Source organism: Protopterus annectens, chromosome 6.part0, assembly GCF_019279795.1.
Source record: "Protopterus annectens isolate FY-2018-M chromosome 6.part0, PAN1.0, whole genome shotgun sequence".
In the NCBI taxonomy this organism is placed as follows: domain Eukaryota; kingdom Metazoa; phylum Chordata; order Ceratodontiformes; family Protopteridae; genus Protopterus; species Protopterus annectens.
The window spans coordinates 1,573,257,696-1,573,277,405 of NC_056737.1; the positions used below are offsets into that span (position 1 = coordinate 1,573,257,696).

General features: G+C 40.2%; 1 protein-coding gene across 1 annotated transcript in view; it reads left to right on the forward strand.

Annotated features, from left to right (window-relative positions):
- LOC122804857 (solute carrier family 15 member 2-like) overlaps window positions 1–19,710 on the forward strand; it is a 1,359,362-nt gene that overhangs the window by 210,558 nt on the left and 1,129,094 nt on the right. The window contains exon 5 of the mRNA XM_044075020.1: window positions 4,228–4,327. Within this exon, the coding sequence (XP_043930955.1) occupies window positions 4,228–4,327 (100 nt within the window). The remainder of the gene's footprint in view (window positions 1–4,227; window positions 4,328–19,710) is intronic.

Below are 19,710 nucleotides of genomic sequence, written 5' to 3' on the forward strand. Positions count from 1 at the left end.
ATTCATCCTGTAAAAGCTTCTATATAGGAAAAACAGAAAGGAGGAACTGTGACAAGATTTATGAACATTTACATGACATAAAAAAGAAAAAAGTTACAGAATGCCTTGGCAAAACATGTCATGGAGTTTCCGGATCACAAATTTAAATTTATTGTGATTGATACTCTTTTAACAAGTAGAAGAGATGGACCATGGCTATTATATTTAGAGAAAATGGAATTACAGTGGCAGCTGAAACTTAATGCATCAGTTCCACCAGGTTTAAATGACCAAGTCTCAGTTGCCTGTATTTTAAAACTTAAAGCACTAGTATGGTGACTTTAATAGGATTGGCCCGATAAATTAAGATGGTTTTACGGAGGCTCGCCTAACATTTGACTGATGTATTCATTCATTCAGAATATTTAACGTGGCTTTACTGTAGTTTGATATCCGATTAAGTTTTCTACTTACGAAGACAAAAGCGATTATCTGGACCTGGATTCTGTCTTAAAATACTTTTACTGACTTCTCAGTACTTTAAGGTTTGGTTTTAATTTTATCAATAAAGAAGAACAAAGTTTTAATGGAGAATTTTAACAATTTTCATACATGGCTGTCCCTGGTCTCATTTGTTTTTGTTTGTGGCTGTTTTTTGGGATTTGTTTGCCTTCAACACACATGCCTGACTGCCACAGGTCTTCTGTTACAAAATCTACCCACCTCCTTGCTGGATGCCCTTGTTTCCTTTGCCGCCTTCTTGTCTGTCCCAAATCTTTTTCACCATATTTTCTTCTTCTTTTCTGCACATGTGCCTGAACCACCATAAATGTTTATGTTTGAACTTTGCTACCCTAAATCCCCCATTCTCTGCAAATGTCTGTAGTGTCAGTGGTGGGTGGGTAGCTGTACAATGGGAACATGCTGACATACAACCCTGCCTTAATGGTGACACAGCCAAGATTCCCTACTATTCCCACTTTAGAAAATGCCTCCTATGAGTCCCCAGTGTCCACCATGAATCAGTCACAAGCAGTGTCCAAGCATGTACCCTCACCTCCAGGATAGCCACACTCATCCTTCCACTGCCAGTACCTCAAATGTCCAAGCCACTAATGTCCAAATGTCCAAGCCACTAATCAATCATTGGGCAAATAGGGTTTTATCTCTCTATGTCACAGCTCAAGCTAGATAGTCAGTACAAATCTATTACTGGATTAACAGCTACCTGAGATGTATAATATTAGCAGATGTTTTTGGAATGTCAAGCAAAGGCATGGTGTATGATACTATGTTTACTTATCCATTCTTCCATTTCCGTTTTTTAACCAATGAATTCCAGTTTGTCATTGTCATAATGAATTTGTAGTGAGGGGAGTAGGAATAAATGCTTAATGTAAATAGAATTCAAACATAAATGCACAGATACAGATGAAGACTACAATCACTAGGGAACATGTCCTTAATGCTCTCTCTAAGACCAAGAACACTGCATCAGTGGGCACAGACAATATACCAGGATGCCTTCCCAATAGCATGAAACATGACCTATCAGGCCTTTGGAATTATTATTTAACTGTAGCCTCCAAACAGGTGTTGTGCCTCATGAATGGATAAAGGCAGCAGTCATCCCTCTACACAAAGGTGGGTCATCTGCAAACCCTGGAAACTACAGACGCATAAGTCTCACTAGTCTTATATGTAAAGCCATGGAAGGAATTATCATGGAGATAATCAACAGAGATATAGTAAACCTCCAGACACTGGACCCAACCCAGTTTGGTTTTGTAAAGGGCAGATCATGGCTACTCAACCTGGTGGACTTCTTGGAGAATGTCACCTGAGCAATGGATGAGGGCAAAATCATTCACACTGCCTACCTTGACCTGGCCAATGCATTTGACACAACACCCCACTCGGGCATTGTTGACAAACTCGAGAGGTTAGGTCCAAGCCCGTATGTCACCCAGTGGATAGGCAACTGGCTTACACAGACAGGATCAAGGAAGTTAGAACTGAGGAGTCCACCTCTACAAAGAGGCCAGTCATAAGTGGAGTCCCTTAGGGATTTGGCATTTACTTCTCAGAAGTTAAGGACAATGTTACTGATCTCTGGCTGACTGAATTTGCAGGTGAATGCAAATTAGGGGCTGTTATTGAATCTCAGACTGACACAAATGTTCTCCAGGAGGGACTGACATAGACAAACAACTGGTGTCAGAGTCATGGACTAAAACTAAATGCCAAGAAATTCGTAATAGTATCCTTTGGAAAGTCATCCATCCCCGGTAACTATCATATTGACAACACACCCCTTAGAGTTAACCCAGTAGTCAGGGACTTAGGGACACACGTAGATAGTAATCTAGCCTTTGATCATCAAGTGTCTACAGTGATGAGAAAATCATTATATGTTGCGCAACTTATAAACAAAGATATGGCATCTAAGTCCAAGGAAGTCATTGTTCCACTGTATTCGGCATTCATCAGACCTATCATTGAGTACAATGCCCCCTTTAGTATGTACCTAACCAGGCATATCCAACAACTGGAATGTCCACAGAGGTTCCTCACTAAAAGAATACAGAGCATAAGCAATATGTCCTATGCAGGCCACCTCAAGGCCCTATCCTCTGTATTCTGTCTCCTACAGGCTTTGGGAGATCTATGCCTGGCATATAGGGCATTCTCAGACCCCACACTGATGGACCTCCTGCATATCCACAAAACAAACAGTACCAGAATTAGCCATTCTAAAGACTTAAACCTGCCTGTGATATAAATATGACCTGCTGGAGAGATATGTATGTATCCCAGAGACTACCCCGTCTATGGAACAGGCTCCATATTCCATGTGAAGCAGAGTTTCTCCCTAATCCAATTCAAGTGCAACTTGGACAATTAGATGGGAAACTGGAAATTCATTCCTAGTTTGGCACCCATGTCTCTGATGCAAACAGGTAACCTGTAAATGGTTCATCTCCCAGGCCCATGCTTACACTTATCAAGGGTATCAGAACTCATCAGAGATTTGGGATGTATGGCTAGGCTTAAAAAGGCCCTTGTGGTCATTAGCCTAGTAAACACCTATGAACCTATGAAGAGGTAAAGCATATCAGTGGAAAAAAACATAACATGTTGAATATTATCTACAAGCAAACGGTCATTAAACTTCAAATTTGTATAAAGAGAAGAGATTCTGCTAATGTCCATGTCATTATCGCAGATGGTACAGTGGTGTAGCAGTTGCGTTGTCACCTCACAGAAAGATGTTCTCCAGTTCAATTCTTGGCTGGGATGCCTTCTGTGTGGAGTCTGCATGTCCTCCCTGCATTCGTGTGGGTTTCCTTCGAGTACTCTGGTTTCCTCTCTCATCACAAAAACTTGCATCTGGAGCATTTCTCCATGGGCCTCTGCTGAAAATTGGCTTAGTTCCAAGTAGGACTTTCCCAGTAAACAAATGTTAAATATTTGTACATATGAACAAATTAGATAGGTAACACAGAACATAGAAGCATGTAATGTAAACAAAACAATGTTCATTTTGTCATTCAAGACAAGTGTGAATGTTTTTGTAATTTAAACCAATTGTAATACAGTAGTATTATTGGTAAAGACTGAAGAGACAAACAGTACAAAGTAGACAGGTAGGATAGGGAGATATATGGAACTACAGAAGGAACTGGAAAATTGCAGAGAGGAAAAGCAAAAAAAGAGAATAGCAGAGGAGGGAGACATGTAAAGGTAAGAGTAATGATTAAAAGTCAATTGATTCAAAAATAAAAAAAGTCAATATAGCTAGAGTAACTGGAAAATAGCAGTGACAGCGTAAAGAGATGTCCAAGAGTATCCTCACCTGAACTCATTTTACTTAGCATCTCTTTTCTGCCATTATCATTTTATTTTCCAACATGTTATGCCTATAGCTCAGATTGCTACTATTGTGGAATTTTGCTGCTTGTACACTCTGAGGAATGATCATGCCATAACAGGCTCTGTGCTGTTATTTATTTCTTTATTTATTTTTGTCATGGGACATGCACATAGGCATGCTCACTCTTGCATAATAATGGGAGTACTGGATCACGGTTCTACTTCATTGTACTATGTATGTAAAAAAAGTGTTGGCTGCACATAATCTTCCTTTTGAAGTAGTATATTTCTGGCTTTTATCAGGTTATGTGCTATCAATCATTTTGAAAAATAATACATCATTTGTGTTCATGTCTGACTTTTCTTTCTTTTAAGGGTCCTGTCAATGATTGGCCTTTTCCTTATAGCCTTAGGAACTGGAGGGATAAAGCCATGTGTGGCTGCCTTTGGTGGTGACCAGTTTGAAGAACGCCATGTAAGCAACACTTTCTCGTTATGCTTTTATAACATGTTGTATTTCATTTATTTTTAAATGAAGAGTCATATATAAACAGAAAGTATGGAGTTATGGACAGCTTTTCTTTAAACAGTATATGTTATAAAGGGTAATGAGACAGAAAACTGCTGAAGATTACCTTTGGATAGCAGAAGATGGGCAGGCCATACACTCACCATTGCTTGACCTATACCCATGCTTATACTGCATGCATGTACTTTTACACTTCATGAATTGACAATTACTCTGCGTTTACGGACTGCTGGAGTTCATGTATGGACTGTCAAGTATAGATTGTTGCAGTTCATGTTTGGCTGGTTAGTTACACAACATGCATAGGCTACTACATTCCATGAATAGACTATATCACTTAATGCAGAAATTACAGAATGACATGGCTGGAATACATTTGTGGACTGCTGGAAAACTACACTGCATGCAGGAGTATTGCACTGCATTTAGGGACTATTCCATTTCAAACTTATTACATAGTGTGCAGTGACTGTTTCACTTCAAGTATGGGCTGTTGTACTTTATATAGGGACTGCTAATCTTCATGAATTGTTACACTGCATGCAGGAACTATACTGCAACACCAATTATGGTAGCAGTGTAGCTTTGGACTGAAGTAAATGATGAAAGCTTACTTGCTAAAATGTTAAAAGTGGTAGATATGCTTATATCGGTAGTGTTTATTATTAACGTATTGTTATATCAGAAGTCGAAAATGTAATTTTACTATGTCAAGCAAATATTTATGATATTACTTTAACCTTTATTTAATGTAAAATGCTAGCTGTTCTCCATGAAAAAACAGTGTACCTTATATATGTACCAGGAGTACAGAGGTTGAGGTTCGTAGAATAGCTGTCTATTGTGCCTTGTTAGCTCTGCACCACTGGGCAGCTAGAATTTAATGTCTGATTTAAATGCAGCTGTTGTGAACAAGGCTTATGGTAATTAAACCCCATTAGAAGCCCTGTGCTCTGCTCCTTTTATGTTACTTGCATAGTACAGAAGTCGTACACTCTACACTATAAGTATTATCCTAAAAAGCAGTATAGAAAGTGAGTAAATGTATGATAGTGTACACATGCATTTCAGTGGTGGAATCTGCTCAGGAAAAACAGGATAGATGTACTCTGACAAATTACTGGCACAGGTAGTAGTATCAAATGTACGTATTGGAGAATGTGATGTGGTTTGTGTGTATGTGTGCATATCTGCATAGAAATTAGAGACAGTATATCAGTGGCTCTGTGTCTGCTCATGAGTGCTTACAGTGAGTGTATGTATCTGTGTGAGAGAGATATATAAGGATGGTGTCTGTACACCCCAATGCTTTAGGTAATTTTTGTGTGTGTGTGTGTGTGTGTGTGTGTGTGTGTGTGTGTGTGTGTGTGTGTGTTTGTGTGGATACTTATGTGTGAGGTGTATTTTGTTGGTAGATATTGTTACTACCCTCTGAGCAAGCTGACACAGATTCCTGAGAGAGTCTGATGCTGACAGATAAAGGGAATACAGCTGACAATTGAAGCACTTGCCTGCAGTACATGTATGTTTTTTGTTAACTCAACACCGTAAAAATCTACTGCCAATCATGAGGGGATAGGTGATCCGCTGTGGCAACCCCTAACCGGGAAAAGCCGAAAGAAGAAGATGAAGACAAGTGCATCTTAGCATTTTTATATGTATGTTCCATGCCATTTGCTGTTTCCTCCCTGCTGTTTTTGTAAAGGTTGAATCTGACTATGTGAAAAGCACTGCAGATAGTATTGACCAGTTCCAAGTTACTGTATGCATAACATTCTTCATTTATCCACCCTTGAATTCCACCTTATGACCCTAATATGAATAATACGCTCTGGCGTAATTTTTAATGATGGGTGTGTGTGAGGGAGTGTATGTAATCCCCCAGTGTTCTGGCATTTACCATTACAGTGCTGGAGATGCCAACCTCTGCACCTTGTTAGCTAGTTTCGTAGCTGTCAAACTAGACATCTGCTGTTTTTTGTGGGTTATACATATGAGCTGTGTGTATGTAACTGCATGTGGGTCTTTGTGTTAGGGAGTTTAACATCATTTCAGGGTGCAAACAACCAACAAAACACATTTCATGAATGAAAACACATCATATGTACAAGTCATGAACCTCACAGATTAGAAAGTTTTTATGCCAAACATCACAAACATTATACCTTACCCTCCACAAAAACAGACAATAACTACAACTAAACTCACGTCCTGCAGATACTTCCTCTTGTGATTAACATCAGGAAGCTGATAAACTACATCTGCAAGCAAACTATGTGACTTAACTTTTGGATAGATGCACAGCAACAAGCTATCCATCAGCAAAAGTTATTTCCCTACATCAAAGCAACAGAATAAAAGCATTTACATGTGGGTTTTTCCCCCATACCTCTTACTTGTAAATATTAATACCATCATTACAAATCCACGACCAAAGTGACAGTACTACTTAATGGGCAGTAGTCAACAAACCATAACAAATTCAGAAGTGTGGTATACTATAATTCTGACAGGTGGTGACACACATACTACCTATTGACAACATGTACAGTCAACAAAATGTGTTGTAATTGTATGAAGTTATGCACGGAAGTGTGTGTGTGCGTGTGTGTGTGTGTGTGTGTGTGTGTGTGTGTGTGTGTGTGTGTGTGTGTGTGTGTGTGTGTGCACGCGCGTGCACATGCGTGTGTGTGTGCATGGGGGTTCTAACTGTATATGGGGTTTGCACAGCACAGGCTAATAGGGCATTCAGCATAGAGGTATGGAAGTACTCAGTTGAATGACTGATTTTCATACAAATTTCCCAGTAATGAGATGTTAGCCTAATGGGAATTTGTGTTCGTATGAATTACAAAAAGGCATAGTGTTACACTTCAACACACCCACAATCTCAGCAAATGCTGAAAAATAAAGATAGATGCATAAACACTTTGTAATCTTACATGTTAGTGTTTGTTATCCGTACACTTTGGATCACTAACTCAGATGAGAAAATTACATAATAAAGTGAAACTCGGAAGAACAGATGACACAGTTTTGTCCACTGGGGGGTTAGTGATCACATGCCACTGTAACTAGTGTGTGTTTGGGGGGAAATAATATATAGTGCAGTGGCAGGTGATATGTCCTACAGCTCTTGATTCACCTCTTTAGTTCCAAGCTCAGTTTTCTTCTTTGCAAAGTCTGTGTGGATTTCTGCCAAGTCCTTCAGTTTTCCTCCAATAACTGATAGACATGCTGGTGTGTGTGTGTGTGTGTGTGTGTGTGTGTGTGTGTGTGTGTGTGTGTGTGTGTGTGTGTGTGTGTGTGTGTGTGTGTGTGTCTGCCAACATAGAACAAAGTGGGTATGAAACAAAAAATGAACATAACTGGCATGACAGTCACATCACTTTTATGCTTAGAAAATGTTTGCAATTTGTTTCGTTAGGTATAATGACCTGCAGCTGAGCAAATTAACGATCTGCTCTATAAAGGAGACAGCTATCCTAGTGGGACTAACCCAGTCAACCAGTGATGTATAAATATGTAAATAACAAGTAGCAAAGGTAATTAAATGTATAGTTTGTTGCTTTATAGTTTTTGCCTAAAGGCTAAATATTTCTGTTGTATCGGCTGAAGCAGGAGTTTAGACAGCCAAGTTGTCATGAAGTAGAAGAATAATTCCAGTGATGTTTGAAGAGTCAAATTAAATGGTACTTTGCCTCACTGTGACAGAAATACTTGCTGCCTTCTCACAGAACAGCACAGTCAGGACTCGGTAATACTGTTTTTCTGACAGCCTGGAAAAATCCACCTCCAGTATGTAGTTTACATACTTTAGATGGACTGCTGCCAAAGTGTCACCACTGAGATGATCTGATCTGTTTGTTTTTTCAGCAAGTTTCATCCCTGAATCTGTACATTTATTTTGTTATTACAAAGCAGCTATTATTGTGGAGGTTGTCACGTAGCTAATCTTAGATAAACAGATCCACAGTTAAAGTTGTACAAGTAAAATGTTAACAGCAGATGGTTTTGCTGTTTATCAGTCAGTTTTAGAAATGCAGTACAGTTGTTTGTCTGGTCTCTTTCTGGGAAAAGCTGTAAAGGAAAGGAATGTTATCCCAGATGCTGCTACTGCAGTTTCCTTAATAAAGAGGTAAGTGACCACTAGAATATATGAATTTTATTTACAGTAAAATCTACCAAGCATGTATCAGCTAGCTCAATTGCATTTGCGGCACTGCTTTTCTTATTTCATATATGTATAGATTGCCAAAAGTTACTGGCCAAGATCGAGTTGAAGTTCTTCCTTCAGAGGGTTTATTTTGTCCTGATATGTTTAACAGCAACTTTCTTTCCTCAAGAAGACAGATGAAGACCATGATTATATGTCAGAAATTGCTGCCAAATTGGTGGAAAAGGAACACAGCATTCAACTATTCTTCAGCTGATAGGAGTTCAGTTAGCAAATCAGAATGTCATAGTGTTAGCTAGGATGAAAGGATTAAGCAATTAAGGGCTGGCTTTACTTCATCACTGGAAGAGCTTGGGTTTTCCCTGCTGCAGGACATTACCCTGCTAGAGACCAGGAGTTAGGCTGAGGTGCTCAGGGAGCTAATAAAATCAAATCAGATATGACAGGCTGATAGACATTCATTGTGGTACAAACATGAGTAAAGATGTGCATTACAACCCCCACATTAATGCAGGATATTAGGGACTCAAAAAAAAAAATCTCGACTTTAAAATAAGTACCAAATGTCTTTACATAAGGTCTCAGCTTTTGCTTAACAGCATTGCCCCCTTTCTCAAATGTGGTAAATAGAGACAAATTTGTTTGAGGGTGTAGAAGACTGGGTAATTGAGGAATTGGAGCAACCTTGACTTTTGGGTTATGTGAGGAAATGGGGTACTAAAAAAGGAAAAAATATTGCCTCAAATTACAGACTAACTTTCAGGAATGACTATAGAAAAGCCGTACCTTATATACGGTCATTACAGTCTTGTTTCCATTTATACCTCATAGTACAGCCCTGGCACTGTCATTGATCTACATAAAGAATGACTTTTGCTGAAATTGTGGTTCTGGGAATGTTTTTGTTGTGTTTTGTTTTTGTCTCTTCTGTCATAAAGTATTTGATATGGTGTCTCAGAAAGAAAAGTTATACCGTCAAAGATGGTATGTAAATTGTGGGATACACTGTTAAACTCATCTGATATTTCTTGGAAGAAAAGCAGCAAAAATAGTTTTAGAAAATTGTTACTCTCAGCCCTTCAGCAGTTTCATGCATCTTTTTCTTCTGGATCTCTACACTTCCCTTTTCATTACTTATATATCCACTGCAAAAGAGGAAGCATTCCTAACTCCATGTGTAATGAAATGATGTTCATTTAATTTACTTGCTAACCAGTTAAAGACACTAGGCAATCATGCTCCTTTTTAACAGTGATCCAGGAGAACTGGTGTGGTTGAGTCATAGTCAAAATCAGACGATATGTAAGTGAGAGGAATCCAAGTCAAAACTGCAGAATATAGCTTCTCAGTAGGTACAACCTTAGCTATTTGTAGTCTTCTACCAGTACTTTGTTGCATCATATAAACTATTGCTGTTGAAAGCAACATGCTTATCTAGATTTCTGAGGGTTTTGTAACTAGTATTTTGCAGATATCCCTCACATCTCTTCCCTAAGCTCCTTTATCTACATGCACATTTTAATCAAGTGAGTAAATGCTACCAAATCTGGGAATCCATTCCATTTTTCAACACTTTGTTGATGAAATAAAACTTCCTTAAGTCATGTTAAAATCTGTTTCTTCTATTTATAACTGATGCCTTCTTCTCTCCACATCTTTCCTCCTTATGTTTTGTCCCTTCCTGTTGCCCTTCAGTATTGTGCATACTCAAGTCATGTTTTCCTATCCCTTCTTGCCACCAGAATCATGAGTTGCAATTCATTTACTCTTTTAAAATCAAATCCCTTCATCCTTTTTGCTGCCCTCATTGCCTTCCTTTGGATCCTTTCAAGTTCCCCAGTTTCACTTTTCTGATATGTCCTCCAAAACTGGATATGTTACCTCAAATGGGATGTGACCTAAGCCATGTGACTCCGTCTTAGTACCACCTGCATATCCTGTTGGCTTTGGTCACAACACTACTCACCTAATAATAGTTTAGTGTTGCAGTTACTACATACCTTTCTCTTTAACTTTCAGATTGAATATTAGCCCCACCTCCGCAAACACACACACACACACACACACACATACACACACACACACACACACACACACACACACACACACACACACACACACACACACACATGGCCTGTGCTTCACTGGATTATTGTGCAGGTATGTAGGTGGAACATGTTGCAGACATTTGCAATGAATACTGAATCTAGGGTCTCACCTCACTGTCTATTTACACAATTTCTCTAGATTAGTTCCTAAACCACTCCCTCCCTGCTCCAGCCTGTGTTGTTGCCATTTACAAACTGTTTGACACTCTCCATAAGAGTTATGTCAGAACTGAAGACATTAAAGAGTACTGGGTCCAGCAATGAGACATTGTAGCACATAACTTGTACTGCTCACCCCTTTATCCCCTGACACTGTAACTCTTACCACAACACTGTAACTCTTACCACAACCCTCTGTGTTCAATCTCTTCCAAGCAATACCCTGTACACTCAACCATTCCTTCATTCAGCTGTAATCCCATGAATTTACTTAGCAATTTCACATCAGTGAGCCTCTGTAGTACAGAAGTGGTTAATTCTTTATCCTCTGACACAGTAACAGTACCTCTCACCATGACTCTCTGTGTTCTGTCTCTTACAAGCAATAATGTATGCAGTTAACTCTTCCTTTACCCACCCTAGTCCCTTCAATTTGCTCAACAATTTCATGTTGGGTGCCTTGCTAAAACCAGACATACTGTTTGTTAGGATTCCTTCATCTAGGTTAGCCATGACCTAATCACTGAACTGCATCAGATTATATTTGAACATGTTTTTGGCTACAGATCTATGTTGGTTTGTATTTTGTAGTCTATTATGTTCCAGAAACTTCATCAGTCTTGAAGGCAGAATATTTTCCATTATCGTCCTTTTCACTGTGGTCAAGATGAAAGTTTGTAGTTCCCAAGAATGTTTCTAGTCTCCCTCTGTCACACACACACACACACACACACACACACACACACACACACACACACACACACACACACACACACACACGCGCAGAGTACTGCACCCTTCCTCCAGTCCTCTGGGATTTCTTCTTTGACTGGTGACTTACTGAGTATCTCTGATGGGGGCTTTGACAGTAACTCTCCCAAGTGCTTGAGGGTGCTAATCCATTGTTATGCCTTCTTCCAGAGTGATGAATTATTTTTATACCATCTTTGGATCTACAGGTCTGTCTGTCTGTCCGTGCTTGTCCACATAACTTTCTCTGTCGTTCCCAAAAGAATATTTTGCCATTTGGCTTCTTCCTAAAGATGGCCACCAAAAAGTTGTTCAGAATCTCCACTTTTTCTCCATCTATTTGCTATTTAATTTTCTTCACTGACCAGCTTAGGCAGTTCTGTCATCCTCTTTCCTTTTGCACTGTATACTTATAATATCTTTTCTTCCATTGTTTTATCTCTACTGACATTTATGAGAACAATGTGAAAGAAAGACACCAGACAGTTGCAATAGTAGTAGGAACAGTTGTACTTAAATATGTTACCAATACTTGTAATCCTGTATGAACTGCAGAAAGAAGCAATTCTGGGCTCATAGCACACTTGGCTAACATCAAACATGGAAGCAATACTGATTTCTTGAACCATAATTATGACCTGGCTTCAGAAAGGAGACCATTCCTGTCAAAGTATACAAAAAAACAAGCCATTTAGAGAAATTAATCCGAGAGAGAGAACCCCTTTTTCTTTTTCACTTTTACCCTTATTGTTATTTCCTCACTTTCTTCCTGGCCCGCATGGACTGTTGCCATACCAGCTGTCTTCCTTATTCCAGTGCTCTTCCTCCTTAATGGCCTCTTTACCATTCTATTTGGCAGAGATGCATGCTTATCCTGTTCTTCCGTATCAGTCTTCTCAGCCTTTTTTTCCATTTCCCGTTGTGTTTTATCTTTTACCACAAGTTATTTGCTCCCTTCATTTTTCGACATTGAATTTTTTGTCATCAGTTAATGTAATAGTCTACCGTCTTGTAATTCCACGTGTTTCAGTGCTTAGGAAACTCACTCTGCCTCCTATTTGAACCATGACATTGCTTGGCTAGTGTTCGCCAGTGTTATTTTAATCTCAAGCTCCTTCACCCCTTCAACCTTACAAAGCATTATATCCAGAAACCTTTATTCCTAATATAGCATCCTAGCCCTGGTCTAAATCTGGCCAGTGAACTGACCATAATAATAAAGATACTGAGTTCATCTTCACATTTAAATGCTTACTTCTCTCTAAAGGCTTTGGCTTATTCACAGTCTGGCTTTATTCCTTCAGCAGTGAGAATTCTGCAAAAATAATTTACATCACTGGCACTTTTCTTAGTATTCCAAATGTCCCTAAGCTTATATCATTTACTTCTTTTGTGCGACCATACACTAATATATTGTCAACAATATATATATATAGACCATCAAGCCTGAAATTATTTATTTTTTTTATCTGAAAGTCTTGTGCTGAAATCAAACCAAAATGTAAATATCAGAAGTGATTAATGTAAATATCAGAAGTGATTGTCATCAGATAATAATGAATGTGGGAAGCTTATCTGACTCTTCGAACAACTTCATAGCTCAATAACCTAAACCATAAACTTGTGCATAGGAAAACATTATCCCGCTAGTTCCTTGTCCCTACCCTATCCAGTCTTTCTGTGCTGGTCTTCTATCCCAACCCTCACAGACTAGTCCGTTCCTTTTGATTCTCTAAACTTTTCATCCCTCATGGTGTGTGTTGTCCAGTTACTAGTCCTGTGTTACCCCCTTCTTGTTTCTGTCTTGCACTCCTCTACCTTATGCTTCTTGTTCGTGCCCATTCCCAATCAGAACCCTTCCCCTGTTCCCGTTACTCTCTTTCCGCCCATCTGTCTTCTTCCTTCAGTGTTGTGTTCCCTACTCATGTTTTGCAATGGGGAAAGCCCCAAAGTAACCCAAGTTGTACACTTGAAAGTGTGTTGTTGACAGCAGGTGCAAGCCTTACAGACAGGAAACAAGAAATCACATGAGGTTAAATCCTGGTGTACTTTAAGCCTGAGCTCAGTGGTTTTGTCAGATGTGCTTACCACTAACCATAAAGGGATTTTTGGAAGGAGTGGCTAGCATCTTCTAATGGAAAATTTAATCTTTGGAATATAGCTAGAAAGAGTGAAGCTCAGCTGTGATCGTGCAAAGGAAAATTAGATGAAGACTACTGTGCCTTATTGGGAAACCAAAGTCTTCCCTATCCATGGAAATGTTACTGTTAGTCTGTGAAGGTACAAAAGAGAAAGACCTGAAAGCCTTGAACATTCTTTGCCATATTTGAGAAACTTTGTATGTATTGTGTTGTATAGGAAGGAGGCCATTCTGAAGAGTTATTTTCCATAAAGCTATAAGTACTCTTAAGGAACTGCATCATTTATGTTTTCTGTTTCTGTTTTACCAAGAGTACACATTTGTCTGCCAGTCTTATAAATAAACCCATGCTGAATCATAGAATGCTAATGGTTAAGAGTGTTCACTCTGTAACAACTGCTAACTACTGAAATGAAATACTTCTACATATAGACACACACAGACGCAATTGTATGTACGTATATACATATATATATATCTACGCACACATACATGTAAGCACATATACATATATATGTATGTGTGTGTGTGTGTGTGTGTGTGTGTGTGTGTGTGTGTGTGTGTATATATATATATATATATATATATATATATATATATATATATATATATAGATATATATATATATATATATATATATAGATATATATAGATATCTATATATATATATATATATATATATATATATATAGATATCTATATATATATATATATGCACACACGCACATACACACACACACACTATATATATATATATATATATATATATATATATATATGTGTATAAAGTGTGGGTGGAGTTGACAATTATGTGCAAACAGCAAGGTTTTAACCTCCATACTACTGCATTGCCACCCTTTGGTCTGCTGATAATTTTTAACACTGTGAGGCAGGGGTTAGAACTATTAATCTATATGTATTGGTTCCATTCAAAGGCTCGAACTATCAAGAATTCGAGTGCTTGAATTGCCACCTGTAGAATTCAAAAATAATCTTTTTGAATGTTGCCGCTGTTTAGGTGTGCGAGATTGCTGTACAATTGAGATCAGGGAGCTTGTCCTTTCCTCACTGTAGTGCAATCTAGAAGTTGGTATATATAACTATCAGGGGGTATGGGATGTGCCTGGGGACTTAGTTTTTGTGATTATTTTTATGATGTGATTTCTTTATATTTCTAAGTATTGTGTATTCAAATCTTTGTAATTGGAACTATTATGGCATATGTCCGAGCGTTTGAATTTTCAAGAGTGCTAACATTTGTCATATATTAATAAACACACACACACACACACACACATATACATATCTAGAGAGAGAGAGAGAGAAAGAGATGTAAATATAGATATACATGCATGCATATACACACACACGCACATATATATATATATATATATATAGATATATATATATATATATATATGTATATGTATAAAATGTGACTGTATATTACAGAAGGTCAACAGGCAGTAGGTCAACACCTGATTGGTCGACACCATTCCCCCTTAAGGGGGAATTATTCCCTTTCCATGGGGATTGTGCAGTCTCAGAGTTAGTATATAAAATTAGCAGTATGTGTGGGTGGCTTGCCCTATCTCAGCCCTTATAGTCCGAACTCTGTAGTACAAGTGGATGTCAGTATGTATAGCAGATATATTAGTAGACTATTGCTACTCTAATAGGTTTTGTCTTCACAGACATGCTGTGTGTGGGAGGTCACATCTGCTTTTCACATATGTGCCATTGGCTACTGACAGACATCTTAAGAATGTCATAGTGCAGTACTGCTGCAAGCACGTAATGCTTCTGTGGACTACAGCAGAGATATTGGCCAATAGATGTGGACATTCTGACACACTGTACAGTCCAGAGGTATACACAGAACCCCTTAGTGCAGAACATGTGGACCAAGTCTGACAATATGGATGTTAACAGCCATGTAGATGGGTATAACAGATAACAACTGGTATACATTCAGCCCCATAGGTTATGCATTCACACACCCCTGTCTGTTCTGACACATAATAACTGCTGGTACAGAGGTGCCATGGCCACATACTACCCACTAGATATTGACATACATCTTGTACAGCATCCCACCGCTCCGTCTGACAAACATGACTGTTACAGGAGGCCTGGCAACAGTACATCTGGCAAGTATCTGTACATGACATCTCATTGGGTAAGTACACTGAGCTGCTAGGCATGTAACACAGCACTGTGCAGGCTACAGGCAGACTGGCTCAACACTGGCCTACATCTCCTATGGGGGAATGCACATGTACCTGCATATATAGCAGGCTCTACAGGCATGTCACAGCACAGGGTAAGATACACCTGTGTGGAAGTGCATAACCACAACCAATGTGAACACAACCACAGCCACATATGGTTGGCTATCATAATATTACAGTATATGGACTATCTGTTCAACACCATCCTCATATGTGCCACTCACATACTAACCCTACATATACTGGGCCGCTACACAGTGTGGCCTGATGCCTGTCTGTGGTATAGGATATGTGTGTGTATGGCCCTACAAACATGTAAGCCAATACGGTAACATACAGTGGAGCAGCATGTAATATCAGATAGGACAGGACCTAGAAAGATGACATCTACCACAGTCTGTACATAGGCCAAGGTACATATTGACAATACACACACTGTCGACAATCACCATAAGTACACAGACCTCAGTATTGTACAAACAACCACAGAATGTCTAGGTTATGTCATCAAATATAACCCCTACTGTACATAACATGTGTAGCAGTCTGATATTTCACTGGCTTGTTATCAGATATGATGACACTAATTATGGTGTACAGCACATATGCACATCTTAATGCATGACATGTACAAAGGTTGACAGAGTTGTGGCTGGAAGCACATACACAGGGCCAATATTGACATGTTGCTGTGATAATATCTTACATTTACTGTTGTAACAGGGTTTGTCGCAAAATATGTCCTGTAAGGGATATCAAGTCAGTAACTGTCCCAGCTTTTAACATCTACAGACTGCAATTCTCACACTATCTTCTGCAGTTCACAGATACATGCACTGTGGGTAACACATGAAACCAAAGGCACAACACACTGCCCAGTCTGCAGATGACCCTACAGATGGGGAGTCCTCATAAACATAGAACTGACATGAAAGGTATTAATACATGTAGGGCAGCCATATCCGCACACACCCTGTTAAACCAACATTACTCCGAATGCAGTATAGCAGCACTTACAGTCTGTAGTCAGGTCAGACACATCCCCCGCCTGTGTGTTGGCCTGTTTCCACAGTGTATTTTGTCAACGGTAGATCCCCAATCCATCCGAGATGCTGTTTGCCAAACAACAGATCGAGTTCCTGCTCACAGTGAATGGAAAGGCCCAATACCAACATGATGTTCCTAGATATTGGAGTGTGTTTCCATGCAATTAGCTATGGGAATGTTACCACAGCTGTTCCACATGCAATCAGCTAGGGGAGGGCTGCAATTCATGTAGAGTCCATCAGCTGATCATGAGCATCATTTAAAATGCACATGCTGCTGCCTAAGCAAAGCTGGTGTAGGTCTCCACATCCACCAGTGAGGGAGTGAGAGAGACAGACAGAGGCAATGATAAGTCAGGAAGGGGTGGGAGAGTAAAACTTAAGCATGTTTGTGCCATACACCTAGCAGCACAGGGTATCAAACCCCTGATGACTACTTAATGCTATCATAGTCCTATGCAGTTATTGGATGCGCCACATATGTTGCCTGTTGTGGAGTCCTCAGAACATACATGTGATGGTGAGTAACATCTGCAATAGGGATACGGTAGCTATACGGTAGGTGAAGTACACATGCCTGTCAGCATGAACAGGTGCCAGTGTCAACACAGCCACACTCTCACAGGGACGCACACACATTGACACACTTGGCAGGGTCAGGGATACAGCTCATCACTAGTGAGATTTCCACAACACATTACTGTGCAGGTATCACATGCACCACATGGGTCATATGGAGGTTATATGGGCAAAGGGTATGGGGAGGTGTCTGACATCAGACAGCATGCTTCAGTATGCCACTGGGGGTTGTAGTGAGTGTGGATGTGATAATACGCATCATACAGCACACACACAAACACACAGGGTGCCAGTACTGACATGCATGGGTGCATTTCTGCACGGGTATGTGGTGGTTGACTGTGCCAGACAGCTATACAAGGCTAGGTGATGGGTATACCTTGGCATCAGGCCACATGACAGTGGTCTGTATTGTGGCTCAGGGCTGTGGTTTCTGCATTTGCCCACACAGGTAGGTATTGTATCCACCATCCAGTCATCTGGGTGAGTATTGCGTGTGGCCAGTGCTGTGCGTCACTTGCCATGTATTTGTTCCTTAGTCTATGACATGGACAGTGTCTAGGATGTGCACACCTCCCACATGCATGTACAGTGACATGTGGAACTGTACCTGGGGTGTCGGGCCCATGTTGTGTACACAGATTATCATCAGATGTGCCAGTCTTGGACACCTGTGGCAGGAAAGGAACTGGTAATGGACACAGGTTAACCCTGCACCTACATTGATAGCATGCTAATGGCATTCCCTGGTGTCAGTGGCATCTGTCCATACAGGGCATGTTTTCAGGCATGGTATGTCCTTTGTGGGTCACATGTGATGACACCACAGGTGTTGCAGGTGTCCAGTGGGGAGCATGGGGAAGGTGCACTGTCTGCATGTATGTGCCTGTTGGACAGTTGGACAGGGTGCCATGCCCTCTGTAGGCCACTGCAATCACTCCATAGTTACTATCAGTAGCCAATATGCAGAGTACTACCCACATATTGGCTGTTGCCTAGGCATGTGTGTGTGTATGACACATGAGTTGAGTGTGTGCTCTGGGTAATACTGGGGTTGCTAACTGTGTTTGCCTGGCCTGATGTCACATGTATGGGTAGAGATTTGCACCCCAGCCTCATGGCTGTTCCACATCTGTTATCCCTGTACAGTGGACATTGTGATATATACTAGGGCCACCATAGAAGAAATTTGCAAAACCCACTCCACATTGGGCCCAGGTGTCATACACTCACCTCCACACAGGATATGAGTGACAAACATACACACACACCTGTCATGTCTGGGAGTAGAATCCCTACCTAACTAGTTTATTACACTGCAGCACTGTACAGTTATAGTTCACGCCACAGAGATTACTGGAGTACTCCTTTCCCAAAGGTGTATATCACATTGGATGACATCTGCAAGATTGCCAAAGTACGACATTTGAATCATAGTGAGTGTGGCTAGGCTAAAATGCATTGCTCCCTACACAGACAGTGACACACACACAAACCATCCACAACCGACATGTGTGGGTATAGAACCCCTAGCAGAGGTCTATATTACACTACAGCATGGAGCTGGGAGCTGTTATAGGACGCACCATGAGGATTACTGGAGAACTCCTTCCCCAAAGGTGTATTTCACAATGAATGACAGCAGCAAGATTGACAAAGTAGGGCATTTGACATGTACTGAGTGTGACTAGCCTAAAATGCATTGCTCCCTGCACAGACACTGAAACACACACAAAACATCCACAACCGACATGTGTGGGTACAGAACTCCTAACAGAGGTCTATATCACACTACAGTAACACGCAGTTATAGCACACGCTACAGAGATTACTGGGATGTACCCTTCCCAGAGGTGTATTTCTAGGTGGATGACATCAGCAGCCTTGCCAAAGTAGAGCATACGAATTGTAGGGGGTGTGACTACCTTAAAAAGCATTGCTTTCTACACAGACACACACACACACACACACACACACACACACACACACACACACACACACAGTTGCTAAGGCTGGGTTTAGAACTCCTACCTAAATAGTTTATCACACTACAGCAGTACGCAGTTATGGAACATGCCATGGGGATTACTGGGCTGAAGCTCTCCCAAAGGTGTATTTCACAGTGGATAACCTCAGCAT